The 25,433-nt window shown below is 46.2% G+C and overlaps 1 protein-coding gene across 1 annotated transcript in view; it reads right to left on the bottom strand.

Annotated features, from left to right (window-relative positions):
• The window catches only part of fras1 (Fraser extracellular matrix complex subunit 1), a gene marked incomplete at its 5' end in the record, with an annotated part of 136,242 nt that overhangs the window by 32,987 nt on the left and 77,822 nt on the right, over window positions 1-25,433 (bottom strand). The window contains 13 exons of the mRNA XM_080003755.1: window positions 159-349; window positions 2,902-3,034; window positions 4,727-4,889; window positions 9,124-9,275; window positions 10,768-11,015; window positions 11,624-11,752; window positions 12,511-12,642; window positions 14,165-14,197; window positions 15,100-15,237; window positions 15,837-15,951; window positions 18,460-18,576; window positions 20,283-20,452; window positions 21,517-21,676. Of these exons, the coding sequence (XP_079859881.1) occupies window positions 159-349; window positions 2,902-3,034; window positions 4,727-4,889; window positions 9,124-9,275; window positions 10,768-11,015; window positions 11,624-11,752; window positions 12,511-12,642; window positions 14,165-14,197; window positions 15,100-15,237; window positions 15,837-15,951; window positions 18,460-18,576; window positions 20,283-20,452; window positions 21,517-21,676 (1,881 nt within the window). The remainder of the gene's footprint in view (window positions 1-158; window positions 350-2,901; window positions 3,035-4,726; window positions 4,890-9,123; window positions 9,276-10,767; window positions 11,016-11,623; window positions 11,753-12,510; window positions 12,643-14,164; window positions 14,198-15,099; window positions 15,238-15,836; window positions 15,952-18,459; window positions 18,577-20,282; window positions 20,453-21,516; window positions 21,677-25,433) is intronic.

Genomic DNA, 25,433 nt, shown 5'->3' with positions numbered 1-25,433 from the left:
TATCTACCCATCTAACCATCTATCTATCTATCTATCTATCTATCTATCCATCTATCTATCTATCTGTCTGTCTATCTGTCTGTCTGACCATCTATCTAGCTGTCTGTCTGTCTGTCCATCCATCCATCTGTCCATCGAAATATCCATCTATCCATCACCTGGATGTCTATCTCCACGGTGAAGGCCTCTGTCTGGCTGTGTCCGTTGCTGATGTAGAAGCTGCAGGCGTCCAGGCGCGACGAGGCCCCCGTCCGTGCGTTCTGCACGTAGAAGATGTGGTCGGACGTCAGGTCGTCCAGGGAGAAGGGCGTGTCGGGAGTGATGACGCTGGAGCCGCCCACCGAGGCCCCTGGTGAAGGGAGGATCGAACAACGCCGCCGTCACATTAAAGAGTCATATAACGGTGAGTAAACGTGTGTCCATCGCGTCTCATTGTGCCTCTTCGTGTCGTGACCAAAGCGTGTATCTGGGATTAATGCAACACACGTCACACACTGACATACACGACTGTGAACATAGGATTCATCACGGGGAGACAATGTATTCCATCAGGAGAGTGTATATCACGATATCTGACTAAATAGCTTCATGTAAAGTTGTAACTTTTTACAGTAAACAGGAAAAAAAAAACACACGAATGAGAATGGTACGTTACTGATGTTGGTTGGATTCGGGACACATTCCCGTGGACTCCTGTCATCATGAACAAACGCTCCCCTCTCAGGGGACGGGAGGATGCCACGTGATATTTATAGAACCACAGAGTCACAATATCAACCACGAGATCGGCCCCAGAGGAAGATGGAAAACGCCAAAATTACACGTCAGGAGCTGAACAGGGAGTAGACTTCCTTTGTGTGTGTGTGTGTGTGTGTGTGTGTGTGTGTGCGTGTGTGTGTCCCGTGCTGCAGCCCAGCAGAAATATGTAATGAAAGATGAAAAGGTTATTATTATACATATTTCTGCTTTATTGACACGTAGAAGCAGTGTAGGAATCACACTAATGGAGGAAAAATGATTCTATCGTATGTTCATGGGCATCGACGCAGGACACATCTGTGATCTCTCTAAGCCCTGGTCCTGGTGCTGGACTCTCTGACCACCCTGGACTGGTCCTGGTGCTGGACTCTCTGACCACCCTGGACTGGTCCTGGTGCTGGACTCTCTGACCACCCTGGACTGGTCCTGGTGCTGGACTCTCTGACCACCCTGGACTGGTCCTGGTGCTGGACTCTCTGACCACCCTGGTGGTCTGACGTACTTATGTACTGATGCCAAATTAAATCACGTACTCCATACAACATGGCTGTCTGTCGTCCAGTACTTTACTACGTGACTGATCCATGTAGAAGTACAACATCGTCATGTAAGCACTCCACTTCCACACTGCAGAGCAACGTGCGCCTTTCCCTCGCAGTGCATTATGGGATACGCTCGCCAGCGGACTGTTCAGTGTTTGCATGCTACGATATGTCAGTGGATGTTGTGCGTCTTCCTGGTACTTTTCACATACATTTGATGCATACTGTGGTTTTGAGACTAAAACACTTACATACTAACTTGCCAGACTAATTAATATGCAAGTATTACATTTAGTATTACATTTAGTATTACATTTAGTATTACATTTCAGACGGAGCCGAGCTGTAGTTCTCCAATGTAGAGCCAACTTCCTCAGTAACCTCATCAGTCCTAACGAATGAGTGTGACGTTAAACCCGACACGGAACACAGTGGAGTGGATCCCTGCTCCCCTTGGGGACGAGTTGCATTTGGGAGTTAGGAGGCCAGCTCCAGCACCAGGCTCCAGCACCAGGCTCCAGCACCAGGCTCCTACACCAGGCTCCAGCACCAGGCTCCAGGGCAGAGGAGAGCTGCGAGCCATGTGTCACAGCTTGCACTCTGTGAGCAGTGAACTGCACCCTGGGTGGAGGTGTTATAAATAGAGACAGGAACATACACCTGCAAGTGTGATGTCACAGTGTGGGAGTCAATCGCCCTTTCTCAATGTGCGTTCTTGTCTGTACTTGTGTTCTTGTCTGTACTTGTGTTCTTGTCTGTACTTGTGTACTTGTGAAACGTCATCAGTCGCAGCCCAAGTACTGTTCCAATTCAAAGTACGCATCAAGCCAAGTCCAGTCCAAATGCCAGGATGTGGACTTGCTCCGCCCATTTGATGGAGGATGCATCGGTGGTGACTTGTGTGGACTTGGGACAGACAAGTATCCCACAATGCATTTCACACCAAGCGGTGGTAATGGTAATGGTCCCCGGGAGTCTGTACTCCCGAGTCGTACTTGCCAAGTCTGAACTACCAAGTCAGCAAGTCCGGACTTCGCGTACTTGGTATTGAGAAACGGCCACCTATGGTGACGTAAGTACATTATATATTTATATACATGTAAATATACAGTATACATATACACATATACACACATATATACAGTATATATATATACATATATACATATATATATATATATATTTCGTACCTGGCCACCTCAACCCAAACTCCAGCAGCAGATTAAGGTTAAATGCTTCTGCATCAAAAACAGTTGTGATGTGAATGCAGCTGCATTCAAAACAACTAAGATCTTTCATTTTCACAATTTCATTTTTAATCGTCAATATTCAAGAAGAAACATTTAAATCCCTCGGCTTTTGAGAGAGAGGCTGGAAGGTGTGTTTGTCCCATTTCCCAGGCGCTAGGCTAGCTGATCCCCTCTGCAGCCATGCACTGAGCTAGCACGGTTAGCATGCAGCGCGTCACTAGCTCTGTACTGGACACACACCGGTGTTGAACTTGTCGTCTGAATCTGGGTGAGATCAACAAGAAGAGAATTTGCTCAAAAGCTGGAGTTTACCTTCTAGTTGTGACTGAGGAAGCACAGGACACGCTCACCTCTCCGGGTGTTCTCGATGAAGCCGTGCTTGGGAGGACTGAGCAGCCAGACCAGCACGTCCTTCCTGGGCGTCTCAACGTCGGACACTAGGATGTGATTGGTCGACAGCTGGACCCGCCCACCTTCCTGGACCTGCAGAAGGTTGGCTCATCAGCCCCGTGATGCTCTGACTCTCGGCGCGTCGCTTCTTCTATTCTCTTCGGTTTTTGGTGGTAAATTGCTTTTTTATTGTAGTTCTAGTTTATACTGTAGTAGTTCTAAACTAAGGTCTATTCTTATGTTTCCATTTTAAGTCGTCATGACGACGCAAGATGAACGGCTTACATAACTCCGCTTCTGAGACGCAGGGAGGTGTGGTGGCCTAACTTTGCCAGGAGCTAGGCTAGCTGATCCCCTCCGCTGCCCTGTGTTGAGCTAGCACAGTTAGCATGCAGGACTGGAGTTTCCCTGCAGACACCAGGCTGCGCCTCGAATCCAACGCAACTTTGCTTTTTCCGCCACATCAGCGTAGCCTCACACCATGATGTATGTGAATGCATGAGAACTATGCAGCGACAACTTAAACCCTTCAGCTGATCCAACATGTTCACTATGTTTCTAACTCTCATTTATTAATAATCGGCGCTCGCCAATAATTCCAGCAGTTCCTGTGCAGGAAACGCAGCGATCACAAAAGGGTTATTCTGGTATGTTTTGGTCTGCCCTGCTGACAGGGTGCAGGCTTGTGTTTGACTCGTCATCGGGACGTGCACGTGTTTGCTCTGGAAACAAGTCCCCAAACCTGACATTTCCACTGTTAAATGTACTGATGGTATTAAAAGTTAACGTACTTGTCTATAATATTCCATACAGTACGACTGCATCTTTGTCATGCAGATCCTTCATTATCATTTCCAATCACATTGTGCAGTGGAGTCATGGAGCTGGTATTTCATTCATGAGCAGTTTGATTGATCCTGTCACTGATTTTAATTTTTTTATATGAATATAAATAAAATATTTTTTTAAAGAACAGATACTTGCGTTGAAATACAGTGCAGTACCAGATAAAAGAGAGGTACTTGAAAATATTAATTTAATACAGAAACAAAGCATAAGTAGTTCTTTACTTGGTGTGTGTGTATGTCTGTGAATGTGTGTGTGTCTGTATCTGTGCGTGTGTGTATGTACGTGTGTGTGTGTTTGTGTGTAAATATGTGTATATGTGTGAATGTGTGTGTGTGTGTGAATGTTTGTGTGTCTGTGTGAATGTGTGTGTTTGTATTTGTGTGTGTGTGAGAATGTGTGTCTGTGTGTGTATGTATGTGTGTGTGTGTCTGTGTGTGTATGTATGTGTGTCTGTGTGAATGTGTGTGTTTGTATTTGTGTGTGTGTGTGTGTGTGTGAGAATGTGTGTCTGTGTGTGTATGTATGTGTGTGTGTGTGTGTGTGAATGTATGTGTGTGTGTGTGTGTATTTGTGTGTGTGTGTGTGTGTGTGTGTGTGTGTCTATGTGTGAATGTGTGTGTGTGTGTGTGTGTGTGTGTGTGTGTGTGTGTGTGTGAATGTGTGGGTGTCTATGTGTGTGTGTGTGTGTGTGTGTGTGTGTGTGTGTGTGTGTGAATGTGTGTGTGTCTATGTGTGAATGTGTGTGTGTGTGTGTGTGTGTGTGTGTGTGTGTGTGAATGGCTGGGTGTCTATGTGTGTGTGTGTGTGTGTGTGTGTGTGTGAATGTGTGTGTGTCTATGTGTGAATGTGTGTGTGTGTGTGTGTGTGTGTGTGAATGGCTGGGTGTCTATGTGTGAATGTGTGTGTGTGTGTGGGTGTGAATGTGTGTGTGTGTACCTTGATGCCGCTGCGCACGGTGACCACTGGCGGGCGTCGGGGGGTGGAGGTTATGGTGATGGTGCACATCTGGTTGTCAAGGCGATTGTTGTCCCCGTCGTAAACAATAAAGTGGAAGATGTCCGTCACCGGCTGGCCGCCCGTCTCAAAGGCAGTGATGTACCTGGAGACAGGAAGTGGATGTGGCTGTCTTTCCATCTATCCATCCTGTCTATCTCTCTGTCTCTCTGGCCACTCGACTACAACATTGTTAATCATCTAGAAACACAGAAAGGATTTGTCCAAAACAAACCATTTCTCTTTGCACTTTGTTGAGCCTTTAAATGGAACAGCAGCCCATGGGCACCACGCTGACGTGCAAACAGCTCTTTATTGACCGAGAGGATTTTGGACGAGTAGTGGCTTTGCCAAAACAGCGCAGTGCTCATCTGTGCAAAGTGCCGCATCCATTAAACCTGCAGAACAGACCGGCTTTCCTTACACCCCTGCAATTAGCATTAAACGCCGTCGCCCCCTCACACCCGGCGTTTTATACGAGTCTGCCGGGACGATGGTGATAAGCTAACACCGGTGATTGTGCGATGACCCGGAAATCCGCGGCTAATCAAAGGCTCCCCTTTGAAACGAGGCCGTTAACGTCTTCAAACTCAGACCTGATCCCAGCGCCGCTGGCGGGGAGCCCCAGCGGGTCTCCCAGGAAGATAATGAGGGATATTATCAGAGAATCAGATAATATTAGAAGCAGGCCAAGACCATCTGCCAGCTGCCGCGCATACAGGGAGCGGAGAGGAAACCAACAAGACGACTTCCTACAAACACAACTAACGACTTCTACAAACACAACTCACAACTTCTACAAACATAACTAACGACTTCCTACAAACACAACTAACAACTTCTGCAAACACAACTAACAACTTCTGCAAACACAACTAACAACTTCCTACAAACACAACTAACGACTTCTACAAACACAACTAACAACTTCCTACAAACACAACTAACGACTTCCTACAAACACAACTAACGACTTCTACAAACACAACTAACAACTTCCTACAAACACAACTAACAACTTCTACAAACACAACTAACAACTTCCTACAAACACAACTAACAACTTCTACAAACACAACTAACGACTTCTACAAACACAACTAACAACTCCTACAAACACAACTAACAACTTCCTACAAACACAACTAACGACTTCCTACAAACACAACTAACGACTTCCTACAAACACAACTAACGACTTCCTACAAACACAACTAACAACTTCTACAAACACAACTAACAACTTCCTACAAACACAACTAACAACTTCTACAAACACAACTAACAACTTCTACAAACACAACTAACAACTTCCTACAAACACAACTAACAACTTCTACAAACACAACTAACAACTTCCTACAAACACAACTAACAACTTCTACAAACACAACTAACAACTTCCTACAAACACAACTAACGACTTCCTACAAACACAACTAACAACTTCTACAAACACAACTAACAACTTCCTACAAACACAACTAACAACTTCCTACAAACACAACTAACAACTTCTACAAACACAACTAACAACTTCCTACAAACACAACTAACAACTTCTACAAACACAACTAACAACTTCCTACAAACACAACTAACAACTTCTACAAACACAACTAACGACTTCTACAAACACAACTAACAACTTCCTACAAACACAACTAACGACTTCTACAAACACAACTAACAACTTCCTACAAACACAACTAACAACTTCTACAAACACAACTAACAACTTCTACAAACACAACTAACAACTTCCTACAAACACAACTAACGACTTCTACAAACACAACTAACAACTTCCTACAAACACAACTAACAACTTCTACAAACACAACTAACGACTTCTACAAACACAACTAACAACTTCCTACAAACACAACTAACAACTTCTACAAACACAACTAACAACTTCTACAAACACAACTAACGACTTCTACAAACACAACTAACAACTTCCTACAAACACAACTAACAACTTCCTACAAACACAACTAACGACTTCTACAAACACAACTAACGACTTCCTACAAACACAACTAACAACTTCCTACAAACACAACTAACAACTTCTACAAACACAACTAACAACTTCCTACAAACACAACTAACAACTTCTACAAACACAACTAACAACTTCCTACAAACACAACTAACAACTTCTACAAACACAACTAACAACTTCTACAAACACAACTAACGACTTCTACAAACACAACTAACAACTTCCTACAAACACAACTAACAACTTCTACAAACACAACTAACAACTTCCTACAAACACAACTAACAACTTCTACAAACACAACTAACAACTTCTACAAACACAACTAACGACTTCTACAAAACCAACTAACAACTTCCTACAAACACAACTAACAACTTCTACAAACACAACTAACGACTTCTACAAACACAACTAACAACTTCCTACAAACACAACTAACAACTTCCTACAAACACAACTAACAACTTCTACAAACACAACTAACAACTTCTACAAACACAACTAACGACTTCCTACAAACACAACTAACAACTTCTACAAACACAACTAACGACTTCTACAAACACAACTAACGACTTCCTACAAACACAACTAACGACTTCCTACAAACACAACTAACGACTTCTACAAACACAACTAACGACTTCCTACAAACACAACTAACGACTTCTACAAACACAACTAACGACTTCCTACAAACACAACTAACGACTTCCTACAAACACAACTAACGACTTCTACAAACACAACTAACGACTTCTACAAACACAACTAACGACTTCTACAAACACAACTAACGACTTCCTACAAACACAACTAACAACTTCTACAAACACAACTAACAACTTCCTACAAACACAACTAACAACTTCTACAAACACAACTAACGACTTCTACAAACACAACTAACAACTTCCTACAAACACAACTAACAACTTCTACAAACACAACTAACAACTTCTACAAACACAACTAACGACTTCTACAAACACAACTAACGACTTCCTACAAACACAACTAACAACTTCCTACAAACACAACTAACGACTTCTACAAACACAACTAACAACTTCCTACAAACACAACTAACGACTTCCTACAAACACAACTAACGACTTCTACAAACACAACTAACAACTTCCTACAAACACAACTAACAACTTCTACAAACACAACTAACAACTTCTACAAACACAACTAACAACTTCCTACAAACACAACTAACAACTTCTACAAACACAACTAACGACTTCCTACAAACACAACTAACAACTTCTACAAACACAACTAACAACTTCCTACAAACACAACTAACAACTTCTACAAACACAACTAACGACTTCCTACAAACACAACTAACAACTTCCTACAAACACAACTAACGACTTCCTACAAACACAACTAACAACTTCTACAAACACAACTAACGACTTCCTACAAACACAACTAACAACTTCTACAAACACAACTAACAACTTCTACAAACACAACTAACAACTTCTACAAACACAACTAACAACTTCCTACAAACACAACTAACAACTTCCTACAAACACAACTAACAACTTCTACAAACACAACTAACGACTTCCTACAAACACAACTAACAACTTCCTACAAACACAACTAACGACTTCTACAAACACAACTAACAACTTCCTACAAACACAACTAACAACTTCTACAAACACAACTAACAACTTCTACAAACACAACTAACGACTTCCTACAAACACAACTAACGACTTCTACAAACACAACTAACAACTTCTACAAACACACAAATGTGATTGGTTGGAGGTGAAAGGTCAGCTTTACATCGTCCAAACGGATTGGCTTTCTTCATGGAAACTGCGGCAGATGAAGGAAAAAATGTCTTTTCAACCTTAAGACTCTGACAGATCCTTTTATAAGAGGTGATTTTGAGAACAAACAGGGTTCTTTCACACCTCCTTCTTTCCCCCCAAATAGAGCCTTTTAGATTTAAGGAGCTTCTCCTTTACTCATGGAGAACATCCTCAGGCAGCAATATGGTTGATCAGCCAAAGAACTCCCAAACCTCGGGCCCCGTTCCCATTTTGCATCTGTAAAGCCAACATGAGGTCATTGATGAGACGCTTTTGTCCAAAGTGACAACCACTTATTTTCACAGCGATGGAGGCGTCCATGCAAGGCTCATCGGGAGCAGTTAGGGGGTAAAGTGTCTTGCTCAAGGGCGCCTCAGCACACCGCCAGAGGAGCCGACCCGTTCTACCTCCTGAGCCGCTGCCGCACTGAACCTCTGACGCGGACGCACCCCGCCTCGCCGCCGTCCGGGGCCGCCTACCTGATGGTCAGCCTGTTGATGTCCTCCATGGAGAAGGACGTGTACTCCCTCAGCTCCTCGTGGTCCTGCTGGGACTGACTCCGGGACAGGATGCCGTACATCGGCACCGACACCAACTGGATGCGGATCTGGTCGTCTGGGGAGGAGTCGTCCTACCGTAGAAAAAATGAGGATTGAACCGTTATTTAACGCAGAACGTCCCGTTGAGATGTGTCTTTTAACAGCAGATTTCAAGGCTTCCTTCCATCCAGATCCTCCGTCTCAGACCTAAAGTACCAATCCTGGAGACCAGCTGCCGTCGTCACCGGTTATGCCAGTGAGGGTCACACCGCCGGCGCACACGGCAAAGCAACGGGGCTGCGGTGCTCTTCATTTAATTCTTTATTTTAAGGGGCGGATGACGAGGCTAGTTGCGTCTTTTTCCAATACATTTAGCTGAGTAAAGAGCTCCACCGTCTGAATGACATCAAAATGAAAAGAGCGGAGAGGCGCCCGGCTTGACGCCGCAGCACAGCCGCTGCGACCGGAGCACCACCGACGAGCTGCACCCTCAGAGCAGCCTCCTGTTTAATTCACAACACACTCCTCTGCAGATGCCGCTACACCCACAGAGAACACGTCCAAATCAGCCAGGCCTCGTGCGGGAACCGCGCGCCGCACGGAAAATTGGGGAATTCAACAATACGTTCATACTTGAATTTACTCTGACTTTAAATTAAATAATATTGATAAAATTGATAATTGGCCCGGAGCATGCGACCCTGCGTCAGAGTTCTGGAAAATGATATTACCGAATATTAACTCGACGTAAGTGGCATATTAAAACCACAATTAGTAAAAAAAAATAGTATCACACAATACAATAATGAAAAAGATTTGCTGCGAATAATAATCCAACACTTATTATTTATCTTCTTTGCATATCTTGATGTGTGTGTTTTTTTATATGTTTAAGTTTAGGATGCTTCATTCAACTCCTTATGTGCAGTTGGTTTACTTTACACAAGCGACTACGAAGCATCATGCTCATCTCCAAGCGTTTCAATGATCTGTTAACTGAGCCACCAACGGCTGATCACCTGGTTTCCACTGGCAGGAGCAGCCCTGTGGAGACCGACGTGTCCAAATCCTCCATCTGCCTCCTCGCTACAACCACCAAACCACCTCCACGCCATCGATGGATAGAAAAAACAGCTTTTCTATCGATCCAATGTTTTTATTCAAGTCATTCAAGTGCCATAAAAACATCAGCATCAGCTCCGCCCTGCCGCCGCAGCACACACGCTTGAGTCGGCTCCTCCCCTTTGTTTACCTCTGTGCGGGAACCAGCAGGATCCTCATATGGAGAAGTCTGGCTGTGGTTTACGCAAATTAGCGCCCCAGCGAGCACGCGCCTGTCTATATAGACCGTTTCAGATTTATAAACATACGCTCATGTTTAGGAACAATGAGTGAAAGAACCCAACCATGAACATTTCCACCACGCGTTGGTGAAGGAGGCCCCCAGTGGGCGACCCCCTCGCCAAGACTTTGGGTATTTCTCCTTGAGGAGCAGCTGTGAGTGGCCCTCTCTCCGCTGTGGAGCCCGAGCGTTGTTGCAAATGTTCCCGTGCGCCGCTCGGCAGCGGCATCCTGGTGACTCACGGTGTAGGCGAGGTGGGAGCGGCGGATCACGCTGCTGCTCTTCTCTCCCACTTCCAGGGACAAGGCGGCTGCCGGGTCTCTCTTCGGCCCGTCTCCGCCCGTGCCCAACACCGTCACCTGCACCGCCGTGGTCGCCATGGAGATGCCGTCGCTAACCGAGAAGGTGGCGGCGTCCTCCCGGGAGGAGAGCCCGTCGTGCCGGTAGTGCAGGACGTTCCGGGTGATGTCGCTGAAGGTGAAGATGTCCCCTGAGGAGGAGGAGGACAGAACAGAAGCTGTCGGATCTGGTTCAAATGGGTATCAAACCGCTGCGCAGAACAGACTGAACCACGGAAATACAGCTCCAGACTCAACATATCGTATTATTGGTGCGAAAAGGAAAACTGATCACTTGTTAAAAGATACTGAAGTTGATACAAGGCCCCCGCAAGCGACGCAGAACATGTTCCATGTGCTGATGCTTGATTGGAACATTTGAACATGATATTCTGTTCCCTTTTTGCAAACAGCACCGTGGGATTCATCTTGTTCTTTTAATCCGAGCCAAGATCTCAGTTGCTCCTTTTTTGTTTCTGTTCGCTTGTTCATCTGGGAGTGGACACACCCGAGTGGCAGCCATTTTGTAGGATGCTCAAAATCTTGATCCCCAAAGTGAGAAGTAATAAAGCCGGGGGGACAGGGGTCTTGTTTGGCATTTTAAGAAGCAGCTCAGAAGGAGTTGAATCAGGCCAGAAAAGTTCCCCCTGTCGTGCACTCTTATAGATTTGTTCCTGTTTATATGTGTGGCTCAGTGTGTGTGTGTGTGCATGCGTGCATGTGTGCGTGCGTGCATATGTGTGTGCGTGCGTGTGTGTACCGTTGTTCATCCTGGTGTGTTTGCCTCCCTCTGTCCGCAGCATGCTTCCATGCAGGGGGGCTTCCACGAGCTCAAACTCCAGGTCGTCTGGAGCCGTGTCCGCGTCGGTCACTGCAAGCTGCTGACCGCCTGCACACACGCACACACACACAAACACACACACAAATACACACAGGAACACACACACACACACACACACACACACACAAACACACAAACACACACACACACACACCCACACACACACACACAAATACACACAGGAACACACACACACACGCACAAATACACACACAAACACACATATAAATACACACGAACACACACACATGCACATACAGACAAATACACACACACACACACACACACACACACAAATACACACAGGAACACACACACCCACACAAATACACACACGAACACACACACACAAAGAAATACACAATACACACACAAAATGCAATCACCAAATAAGAGTTACAGAGGTGTGTGTGTTCGACATGTACTGTGTGCGTGTGTATATGTGTATGTGAGTGTGCGTGTGTGTGTGTGTGCGTGTGTATATGTGTATGTGAGTGTGCGTGTGTGTGTGTGTGTGTGTGTGCGTGTGTATATGTGTATGTGAGTGTGCGTGTGTGTGTGTGTGTGTGTGTGTGTGTGTGTGTGTGTGCGCGCACGGCCGAGGTGGAAGATTCCAGGTTTAGAAAGTACAAATCCCGTGTTGTGTTTTCGCTCCAGCCACGCACTGATCAGCTGATCACACTCGTTAGTTGGGTCTCTGTGTCGTCGTCAATGAGAAAATCCACCGTTTACCCCAAAACCCCGGAGTGGAGTTTTCCTTTCTGGACCTGGATTCTCCACCTCCGGTTCACTGGGCAGTGTGTTACCTATGGTGGCCAGCCCCCCGATGCTGACCTCCAGCTGGGGGTCCAGCACCAGGAAGACGGGAGGCTGGTGGTGGTTGGACAGGAGGTGGATCGCAAAGTCCAGCTCCGGGGTGGTGTGTTCCCCGTCCGACACTGTGGTACGCACACACACACACACACACACACACACACACACACACATGACAGACAGAGACACACGCAGAGTATAAAAACACAAAGTTAGAACAAAAACAGAAAAACAAGAAAATGATATAACATGAGGTTGGCAGCAAACACACACACACACACACACACACACACACACACACACAAACACAGGCGCGCGTCTGCATATCTTTGGTTAATTGGCTTCCCAGAGAAGTGCTGTTTAAAGGGCACCGCAGGATATAAAGTTAATAGGACGCACAGTGAGTTGGGTTTTCACGAGGATATAAAGAAGATCCGGCGCCACAATAAGAAGCTTCATTAATTCAACGGGAAGCCCAACCAATTAGATCCAGATAAAATGTGAAAAAACACTCCCAGTGCATATGGGAAGGGCTTTAAAGCTCATTAGAGGTTGTGGAGGATCAGAGGATCAAATCCAGGAGTGAGAGACGCTTCACTGGCGGAGAAATACTCTGAATACCCTGAAGTAGAAGTAAACACACTCTGAGTAAGCAGTACTCTGACAAATCCCTACATTCAGAATTACAGTTAAATGGAATAAAAGTTAAATGTACTCAAGTAGAAAAAGTAAAAGTATCAACATTTTTGTGTGATTGTTTCACCCAAAAATGATGGATTTTGCGGTAGTTTCCTCAAATCTTGCGACAACAAAAAGTTGTGTTTGTGTTTTGTGTATATTTTGGGGAACTGGGAAAAAGAAAAAAAGCAGATTTTGTCCCATCTGCAGTGAACAACGTAAAGGATGTCATCACACAAACAACTGGAAATGTTTTCGGACTCAAAGTAGCAGGAAAGAAAATGTGGCTTCGGCTTCGGTTCCAGTCAGAAGTCTGTGAAATAAGCTTCCGATTCCAAAATAAAAGCTGACGGTGAAGGGTGGGGGCTCCGTCTTTTCAGGGTCTGCTGATTCGCACGTTCAATGCAGTAAAGTTTGGACAATTTCGGTGAAACTACAACCTCTCCCCAACACTGCGGAGTTTGGTGTCGATGGCAAAAGCACCATTTCCCGGAGGGGGCGGCCAGAAGGCACGGGCCACACCGACGCCCATCACGGAGGAGCGTGTTGCTGTGGGGCGGAGGTGGGCGGAGGTGGGCGGAGGTGGGCGGAGGTGGGCGGTTCACTCCCACTGGTTCTTTCCTGGAGCTGGATATGTTAATAGTAGACGTTCTCAACCTGTTTTCAACCGAGGACCCCTCATAGGAGGGAAAATGGCCTATTTCTCACACTGCTACGTGTGAAAAAACATTCAAGGGAAGCGTGTTGGAAGTATTTGTCTTGCACCGTTTCAAACTACAGACTAAAAAAAAACAATATGATATTTCCTTAAATTAAAGCTGTACCCCTTCAAAGTACACTTTTCACGGACCCCTGGCTAAGTGCCCCGGACCCCACTTTGAGAAGAAAGAGGCGGAGAGGTGGAGGGGACAGAGGAGGCGACGGAGCAGGCGACGGAGGAGGGAGGATCTCTCTGTTTTGTTTCTGTACCTGTGAAGTAGACGCTGAGCGACTCTGGGAGACCTGTCAGAGCAGAACACCTTCAGCACCTCAGGTAACATCTGTCTGGATGGAAGGTGTGTGTGTGTGTGTGCGTGTGTGTGTGTGTGTGTGTGTGTGTGTGTGTGCATGTGTGTGTGTGCATGTGTGTGTGTGTGTGTGTGTGTGCATGTGTGTGTGCGTGCGTGTGTGTGTGTGTGTGTGTGTGTGTGTGTGCATGTGTGCGTGCGTGCGTGTGTGTGTGTGCGTGCGTGTTTGTGTGTGTGTGAGTGTGTGTGCGTGTGTGTGTATGTGTGTGTGTGTGTGTGTATGCGTGTCTGTGTGTGTGTGTATGCGTGTCTGTGTGTGTGTGTTTGCGTGTGTATGTGTGTGTTTGTGTTTATGTGTGTGTGTATGTGTGTGTTTGTGTTTATGTGTGTGTATGTGTGTGTTTGTGTTTATGTGTGTGTGTCTGTGTGTGTATGTGTGTGTATGTGCATGTGTCTGTGTGTGTGTGTGTGTGTGCGTGTGTATGTGTGTGTGTATGTGTGCGTGCGTGCGTGTTTGTGTGTGTGTATGTGTGCGTGTGCGTGTGTGCGTGTGTGTGTGCGTGTGTGTGTGTGTGTGTGTGCGTGCGCGTTTGTGTGTGTGCGCGTGTGTGTGTATGCATGTGTGTGTGTGCGTGCGTGTGTGTGTGTATGCGTGTCTGTGTGTGTGTGTGTGTGTATGCGTGTCTGTGTGTGTGTGTTTGCGTGTGTATGTGTGTGTTTGTGTTTATGTGTGTGTGTATGTGTGTGTTTGTGTTTGTGTGTGTGTATGTGTGTGTTTGTGTTTATGTGTGTGTGTCTGTGTGTGTATGTGTGTGTGTATGTGCATGTGTCTGTGTGTGTGTGTGTGTGTGTGTGCGTGTGTGTGTGTGTGTGTGTGTGTGTGTGTGTGCATCCCACCAGTGAAGGAGTACTGGTACAGCTCCTGCAGGTGGGAGGGGGCTGCTGGGGGTCTGTACAGGATCTTGCCGTCGTCCACGTCAGCCTGCGTGAAGACCCTCACCGCCCGGTGCGGGCGCTGCCGGTGCTCCAGCGCTCCTACGCCGCGGAGCAGAGGGTCAGGGCTCAGCAGGCAAAACGCCACCAGCGTCCAGACACAACCACCTGCACTCACTCATTCAACCCTACTATCAGAAATCAACTGCCGTGGGCTGACGACCGCCAAGTCATTATGGGACGGTCATCTATTCAACAGGAAGTCATGGTTTATGGGATGTGATCGCTCCGAAAGTTACATTTTCCGCAACTTTCGACCACGCTCATCGCATCAATTTATCGAGGACGATTTCCAAAGCACCGATTTTAGGACACATTTGCCGCAGTGCTCGAGACTAAAGAAACGTCCCCGTTTGAATGCATTCTGCTAGCGAGTGGAGCTTTTTGAGGAACTGAACCAAACGGTTTCAGTTCAGCTTGACTCTGGTTTCTCTCTCAACCGGTTTGCTGAACGGGTTTCTCCTTCGTTCTCCACGTCAGCATTTCATGCGTCTTTCTGCAGGAAGACCTAGAGTCCGCTCCCGTTTGCTGTTTCCTTTTCACACATCGCGGTTTTGAATGTGGGTTTAACGTCAGCGTTACACTCAGCACTGGGAGTCAACGTGCTGGTTGCAGTTTCCTGGATCAACGTGTTATTTCACCTTGTCCTCGTGGCAGCGGCTTGGTGATGTTATAAACCAGTTTGTCGCTCGGAGACTCAGCGTCGATGAAAGACAGAGCTGACGCAGGAATGTCCGTGACGCGGTCCTCCAAGGCCTGCACACACACACACACACACACACACACACACACACACACACACACACACACACACACACACACACACACACACACACACACACACACACACACACACACACACACACATACATACATACACACACACACACACACACACACATACATACACACACACACACACACACACACACACACACACACACTCACGCACACACATACACGCAGGCACACACACACACACACAAACACACACAGGCACACATACACACACACACACACACATACACACACACATACACACACACACACACACAAACACACACGCACACTCACGCACACACATACACGCAGGCACACACACACACACACAAACACACACACGCAGGCACACATACACACACACATACACACACATACACACACATACACACACATACACTCATGCACGCACACACATGGACACACACAAACAGACAAAAATAAATATGAAAGTGTCAACAGACATTAAGGCAAGAACAAATACATACACTGCTGAGGCCAGTGATCTGTAGGATTTAGGGAGGAAAACACACACACACACACACCAAGGTGATCTTTTTCTGTCTTTGTAGCTTTTGTGTTTATGTCCTGAGGCCTCATGGCGTCCATGTCGAATGTGAGGCTGGACTTCACTCAGAATTTTACCGTCTGAGCATCAGATTCACTGGAATCCATGGAAACAACAAAGTAAACAGTGCATCTCACCCCCAGAGGCTCTTCTTTGGAGAAACATCAACGTTTGATTTCTCAGTAAAATTGCTATCTTCTTCTTCTTCTTCTTCTTCTTCTTCTTCTTCTTCTTCTTCTTCTTCTTCTTCCACCCCCCCCCCCTTTAGGGGTGGCCACAGCGGATCATCTGCCTCCAACACCTTTTGTTCTGAGCATCTTCCTCCCTTACACCACCCGCCTGCATGTCCTCCCTCACCACATCCATCAAGCTTCTCTTTTCCTCTTGCCTGGCAGCTCCATCCTCAGCCTCCTTCTCCCAATGTGACGCTCATCTCTCCTCCACATGTGTCCAAACCATCTCAATCTGGCCTCTCTCACTTTTCCACCAAACTGTCCAACCTGAGCTGTCCCTCTAATGTCCTCATTCTTAATCTTGTCCATCCTCGTCCCTCCCAATGAAAACCTCAACGTCCTCAACTCTGCCACCTCCACTTCAGCCACCTGCCTTTTAGTCTGTGCCACCGCCTCTCCACCCTGTCTGTACTCTCTTCTCCACCTCTCTCCCGCACTCTCTGCTGCTTTGGATGGTCGACCCCAAGTACTTAAACTCATCCGCCTTCTCCACCTCCCCTCGTTGCATTCTCAGCTTTTCTCCACCCTCCCTCCCATTCAGGCACATGTATTGTGTCTTACTCCTGCTGAATTTCATTCCTCTTCTCTCTAATGCTGCCTCCACTTCTCCAGGCTCTCCTCCACCTGCTCCCTACTCTCGCTACAGATCACAATGTCACCTGTTAACATCATAGTCCACAGAGACTCCTGCCTGATTTCATCTGTTAACCTGTCCATCACCACTGCAACAAGAAAGGGCTCAGAGCTGATCCTTGATGCAGTCCCACCTCCACTTTGAATGGCTTGGTCACGCCTACTGCACACCTTACTACTGTCTGACCACCCTCATACATATCATTTATCGCGGTAGCAGTACACTTCTTCTCCACTCGCTAGGAAAACCACTGCCATCTCATCTAAACATTTCCATGCTTCCCCGGGTTTGTCATCTGGGCCAACTGCCTTTCCACTCTTCATCTTCTTTAATGCTGTTCTCACCTCATCCTTGCCAACTTGCAGCACTTCTTGATCCACTATCCCCACATCATCCACTCTTCTCTCCCTCTCATCTTCTTCATTCATCAGCTCCTCAAAGTACTCCTTCCACCTTCTCAACACACCCTCCTCACTAGTCAGCACATTCCCATCATTATCCTTCATCACCCTAACCTGCTGTACATCCTTCCCAGCTTGGTCCCTTTGTCTTGCCAAGTCCTTTCCTCCTTCCTTAATGTCCAACCTCTCATACAACTCGTCGTACGCCTTTTCCTTTGCCACTTCTCTCTTTGCCTTGCGCCGCATCAGCTTGTAAACCTGTCTACTTTCTTCATCTCTCTGACTTTCCCATTTCTTCTTCGCCAACGTCTTCTACTCTATGCTCTCCTGTACTTTCTCATTCCACCACCAAGAGTCCTTGTCTTGCTTCCTCTTCCCGCATGATACACCGAGTACCTTCTTGGCCGTCTCCCTCACCACTTCTGCAGTTGTTTCCCAGTCATCTGGTAACCCTTCATTCCCACCTATCGCCTGCCCTACCTCTTCCCTAGATTGCATGCAACACTCCTCCTTTTTCAACTTCCACCATTTTATCTTTGCCTTTTCTAGTAAAATCTCTATCTAAAATCTACAATATCGAATGTCAATCTCAATCCAGAAACACACACGTGAACCCCAGAGCAGAACATCTTGAGTGTGGTCGCTCACCGTGATCTGCAGCTCGCAGTCCGGGGCCAGCTGTGGGAATCCAGGGACCTGCGGCAGGACTCCGATGGTGAAGGTCTGGGCGTCGCTCTGGGAGCCGGCAGGGCCGTCCCTGGAGACCTGAGGACACGCGTTGTGGTACGGAATATAAATAAGCCCGTCCAATCGGTTTGAAGAAGCACAAATTGTGACTGTGATTCGGCAGAACCTCCAGGAAACGGCAACTCACAATAACCGAACTCTGGAGATCTTGCAATTTCACAAACTGAATTTGTGTGGGGAAGTTATGGAGCAATTTGATTTCATTCTTTTTTTGGACACATTTTTGGTGTCATTTTGTAAAAAGATAAAAAAAAAAATTCCAAACCCAAGATTGTAAATAAATTTAAAAAAAAAAGTAATAGTGGCTTTTTAAGCAAACAAATCAACAAAACTCCAACTCCAACTCGTCAACTACAACACGGGAAAGTAGAAGCACAAGGAGAGACAGCGTGTCTACCAGAGCACCTTCTCAGTTCCGACGCAGAGTGGCCTCCCCATGCCAGACCCCCTGGGGGGGGCAGGCCCCTGCAGTGTTTCTATGTTTCCTTGATAAGGTAACGGGGCGGCAGGGGGACCCACAGCTGAGCGCGGATTACGCCTTCCTTATCTCATCTATATCTTACCCAGACAATCCACTGCCTCCGTGCCCATTTAAGCTAACCCCACGCCTGATAAAAAGGGCACAAGAGGCAAAGCGGTAGGTGCGTGCTGAAGTGTTTGAGCAAGGCACTTAACCCCCGAACGGCTCCCTGGGCACCACTACATGCAGCCCACTGCTCCTAGACATGTCAGTTACGAGGACGGATAAATGCAGAGGAATGCAGTCCGCTGCCTCCATACTCCTCATGACCATTAGTTGAATCTAATGTAATTTGGGGATCCTTTGGGGTAATCTTTGTTGGAGTTCAGCTGCTACGGGTTGATGGAGGATGAGGATAAGGATGAGGATGAGTCCGCGTGTGAGAAAGAAACTCAGCTCCGTGGGAGAGGACGCAAGCGGAGAGACGGTGAAGAAAGACTAAAAGAAAAGGACTAAAAGACCCAGAGAAGCAGCTCCAACTCAGATCATACGCCATGATGACGGCGTGCCATCAACGGTTCTAAGCGACAGAACCAACACACTGAGGGACCTGACAGAGATGAAGAACCAACACTCATTCTCTGCTCTTGGCTTTTTCATTTCGTTGATTTGTTGTTTTCATTTTTGATCTGAGTATTTTTGGTGAGAATCTGCACTAACCAGACCAACGCTTCCTGTGTGGAGAAAAATTGGGGTGAAAAGCAGGAGGTCAGATCGTCTTTAAACAAACTGGAACAAACTAAAAAAATATATAATTATAATATAAAATGTGTAAAATGAAAAATACCCCAGCAGTGTGAAGTGTGCATTTGTAAATACAGGTGTATGATTACTTTTGACCTTTTTATGTGTGTATTCTTGTATTGTATTCTTCATTCATATTCATACTGCTCCGATTTTTCAGGTATACTTTTCCATAATGCTGCCATATTTCAATATTTTTATTGTTTATTGTATAGTATATTTCACTTTTTTCACATATATTGCCACTCTCGGATTTTTTTTTGCCAGTTTCTTTTTTTTTGATTTTCATATTTTATTCTATGGTTGTTATTATAACTTACTGCCCATTGTTCTGACGTGAGCTGCTGGGACACTGCAATTTCCTGATCTATCTGTCTGTCTGTCTGTCTGTCTGTCTGTCTGTCTGTCTGTCTGTCTGTCTATCTAAACCCATGAAGGTGGAGCTGGAGCCAGAACTGACCCGGAACTGGAAGGAGTCCCTCTGAGTCCCGGGTCCATAGTGTTGGTACCAGACTGTGCCGTCGTCCACGTCCTGCTGCGTGAAGGAGCTGGTGGGCGTGGAGCCCCGTGCGTCCGGACGCCAGCTCTCTACGGGGCCGTCTGCCGGCATGGGAACCAGAACCACCTCGCCTGGGAGAGGCAGAATGGACGTCACCATGTGAGATTTAAACCAGGGCTTCACATTTACCTCCTGCATGGATCCACATCTGATGAGAAACCATCATTTTACCAGCGGTTGTGGAATGTCGTGTTGTGAACACGCGTTGTAACCTCGAGGTAATGGCGAGTCACTTGGCTGATTTAAAATTCACACCATATTTTAGGACGATGAAAAAAGTACGGAAGGTTTTCCTTTCTTTTCATAAACAAAAAAAATCTGAGACTTTGAGAGAATGATCAAAAAAGCTCCATTTGTGTTTCCAGAATTCTCAAAAAGACAGATGTGAAGGAGGGAGACACGGGAGAGAGAGAGAGAGAGGAGGATACATATAGGTTTTAAATATGAGTAAATAAATGTTATAAACAAAAACAGAAATAAATGAGCAATAAATGAAAACCTGCATATGCTGTAAAAATGATTAACAGATAAATATAATAAGAGATTTTCCGTCGTGAGCCATATTTAACATTTCCTTTCATTTCATTATGTTTATCTGTAGGAAGCTGTATGTATATGACATTTCTTTCAAACAACCGTCTACTTTCACCTTTAAACCAAACCTTGTCGTTGTTGTAACTCACCGTATTGTTTGTAAACAGATCTCTAGTCACAGCGACGGAAGTTGACGTTGGTCTCGTGTGGGACAATAATGACTTAATTTGGGAAGCTTTCGCAGCGAAGCCAAGTGACGTAATTTTAGTGGCCACACCTTTCTGTGGATTACATTTCCAATGGGAAATCCGAAAAGCTTTTTGGTGTCTTTCTGTGAATAATTACAATTTCACGGGTTCGAGTTTTGCGACGCGCTCCTGGTACATGAACGCATCATTTATTCAGACAGTCGGGTGGACTCCACGTGGTGGCGACTTCGTTCATGTTTATCGCGTCCAGGTTTTTGGATGAGTTACGATTCCATGAGGCTGGAAAAGGGTTGAGCTTTTTATGTCATTCATTTAAAATGTTCAGGTTACTCTGGTTAGGGTTAAAAATCCAAACAATTACAATAAAGCAGCGGCGGGAGGACGCTCCGTACCGTGTTTGGGGCCCCCCTCCTCGCTCAGGATGCTGTACACGATGTCATCATGGCTGACGCCTTTCAGCTCTGCCCTCAGGTGTTTCCTGCCGAGTCGGACCATCCCGCCTTCCTTCACCCAGGTCACGGGCACCGACAGCACACGAGGGGGCGGGGCCGCCTGGCACACACAACACGCACATTAACACCAAGCAGCACACAGCAAAACGTCTGCTATGACCGGCACAAAGCCCCCAAAACACAACCCCCTCAACTCATGTTTGGGGGAAACGATGCAGCAATGCCAGTGAAGATTTTTATTTTTTTTTACTTACTTTTTACTTACTGCTGGACTCATTTTTGTCATGTGATAAGCCACGCCCACCTGAAAATCTGACACTGACCACGAACTTGACCGTGACGTCACGGGGGATGAGACGGGACAGAGGGGATACGGCAGAGTCACTCGCAGAGCCCCGTTGATCCGGGGAGAGAGTGAACTGACCTTGTAACCAAGGAGATCTCCACGAGAGGCGCTCCCAAAAATCCAGGGTGTGTTTTTATTTTATTTTTTAGATTAAGATGTATTCGTTTTCCTTCGTTTCCTACTACAAAACAAACAGAACCCGCGTCTCGCACGTCTCTCCGTTGTTCCCTTTAACTTTACCGCCGTCTCCGTTGCTATGGGACTTTATTTTGTAAAAACTGGATTTTTCTGTGTAAATACTTTACTGTTTGAACATTAAATCCTAAACAGTACTTCAGCATCCTAAACATCTGTGAAACTAAGTGACTGACCTGCACCCTGCTACTGCGAATATAAGGCTCGATAAATCCCAATAATCAGCTTCACCAATTAGATGAAAGCGGCTCAACACGTCAGGACTGGATTTAGTCAATTTAGAAGAAATGCAACATCAGTGCCTGTGATGAGCTCCAGCACTGAAAGCTTTATTATAAACGCCCGAGTCAATGCCCACGAAGCCGGGCTCCTTTCAGCCATATTCCAGTACTGCAGATTAGATATTGATTTGTAAAACCTTTTTAAATGAACGAACACAAAGTTATTGGCGGTCCTGGGAGCCGGAGTCTCCTTGGCGGATTTTCGGAAAAACAACTGGCTCGGCCGCCGGTGCGGGGGAGGCGGAGCTAACGAGTCCCCCGGACCGGTGTGGAGCGGGGGGGGGGGGGGGCGGTCTTAATTGTCAATAATTGAAATCTAAAGAGATGCACAAAGTCTGTTATGAAAACATGAATTATGAAAGAAATGAACTGTCCCTCCACATCAATACGTAGCTCTCACACACAGACACGCGCACACACACACACACATAAACACACACACACACACATAAACACACACACACACACACACACACACACACACACACAGACACACACACATAAACAAAAACACACACACACAGACACACACACATAAACACAAACACAAACATACACACACACACACATAAACACAAACACACACACACAGACACACACACATAAACACAAACACACACACACACACATAAACACAAACACACACACACAGACACACACACATAAAGACAAACACACACACACACATAAACACAAACACACACACACACACACACACACATAAACACACACACACACACATAAACACACACACACACACACACACACACAGACACACACACATAAACACAAACACACACACACAGACACACACACATAAACACAAACACAAACATACACACACACACACACACACAAACACACATACACACACACACACACGCACACACACATACACAAACACACACGGGCACACAAGCATGCAAACACACACACACACTCTTCAGGTCACAGGTATGCTGTTTTAAGGGAGGTTTGCCAGTTCTTCCCACCCATCACCGTGTGTGTGTGTGTGTGTGTTGTTTTTAAGGTTCCCAAACAATGGTTTCTCCCATCACCTCCTCTCTCTCCTTTAAATATGGAGCAGGTCTGGAGGCGCGTTGGGGGGGTTTGGCTGCAGCGCTCTGAACGCTTCCCTGAAGAAGCATCAGTGATGAGATGAAAAAAGAAGCTTGACCTGGACCTTCCACACACGACAGCAACTTCAAGTGCCTGACATCATTAGGAGGCAACGAGTAACAACCATGATGATGATAATTACAAAAGGCAAACAAGCAAAATGCATCTCATTTAAATGAGTAAATATTATGCCCACTTTGAGTTGTGGGTGATCACCTCATGGTAATTCATGAGCCACGGGGGGTCTCACACTGTGCAGCGGTGAAAAACGGCGCCGGCACAGAGCAAGTCAGGCAATAAAACCTCAACGTTGAATTTAAAAAAAAGAATGGATTTGCAAATGAATTCCTATTTTTTGGCCGCGTACCGGGCCCACCCCGGCACCCCCCCCCCGATCCCGATCAGACAGCAGCAGCCGGGAGGGAGGAGCTGCTGCGGCGAGGCCTGCTCCACCCTGCTGCCATCACTGCAGCCACCTCCGTCCAGGTTCACTTTTATTATTCTGATTATTATTGTCACTGGTTTTTGCTGTGAGCTGCTATAACACCACAAGTTCCCACTGGGGCTGATTATCTCTCTCTCTCTGTCCGTCCATCCATCCTTCCGTCCGTTTATCCATCCTTCTGTCAGTCTCTCTCTGTCTATCCAGAGAGACACAGTATCTACTCTAATATCTTGTATCTACCCATCCATCTATCCATCCATCCATCCATCCATCCATCCATCCATCTTCCCATCCATCCATCCATCTTCCCATCCATCCATCCATCCATCCATCCTTCCATCCATCCATCCATCCATCCATCCATCCATCCATCCATCCATCTTCCCATCCATCCATCCATCCATCCATCTTCCCATCCATCCATCCATCCATCCATCCTTCCATCCATCCATCCATCCATCCATCCATCCATCCATCCATCCATCTTCCCATCCATCCATCCATCCATCTTTCCATCCATCTCGCCTTAATCTATCTTATTGGAGGGAACAGAACAGGGCACCAGTAGCTGAAAACAAATACGGTCTGACAGAACTGCTGCAATCTACTCCTCCAAGTCAGACACCGACAGATAGAAAGAAAACGCCTTCCTCCTTTATTTTGGGGGAAGGACCTTGGAGAGCCGCTGGGCGCTCAAGGAGTTCTGCCTTCGTGTGATTGAAAGCTGAGGGGGTCAAGGAAGAGCATCCAGCAGAGGGTCATTACCAACCTGATTACTCTGCTCCGCGCTCGATCATCCAGCTCCCTGCGGGCGGGGCCCGCCACTGACTAGCACAGCGTTGGCACGGATACCGAGACTGGTATTGCTGCGATTCAGTCCCTCAGGGATCTTGCAGCGTCACAACCAAAATTGCAAAAAAAAAAGATAGCGCTGCTTTTGCTTGGATTGCAGTGATAAGTCTGTAAGACAAGCTTTTGATTCAACACACAGGAAGCGCCAAATGAAACCAGGACTGTACCACATTCTGACTCTCAGAGGAAGCTGGTTTGACCATTCAATGAGGAAAAGTTGCTTCCATTTTGTAAAATTGCAAGACCCGGGGTGAGGGTTTGTTGCTGCTGGAGCTACAGCAATGACTACAGCGACTGTTTCCATGACGACAGTATGAATTGGTGCTTCTGTGAATCTGTGTTTGTATGTTTCGTGCAACTATGTGTCACAACACACAATACACACACAAAATCAACATACAGTGGTAGCTGGACTTACGACTGTAATTGGTTCTATAAGAACGGTCGTATGTTAAAACAGTCGTATGTCCAAGAAACTTTTCCCACATGAATCATGAAGGATGTAAATAAACAAAATACACAAAACAAACACAGTAAATATGAAAAAAATATCAATAAGCCACCAACTACATGCACACACCATGTAGGTCACCTGCTGACTGACTGCTGACTGACTGCT

Source organism: Zeus faber (genome assembly GCF_960531495.2).
Source record: "Zeus faber genome assembly, chromosome: 7".
Taxonomy (NCBI): domain Eukaryota; kingdom Metazoa; phylum Chordata; class Actinopteri; order Zeiformes; family Zeidae; genus Zeus; species Zeus faber.
The sequence above is the reverse complement of the archived record's forward strand: the minus strand, read 5'-3'. Positions and strand labels throughout refer to the sequence as shown.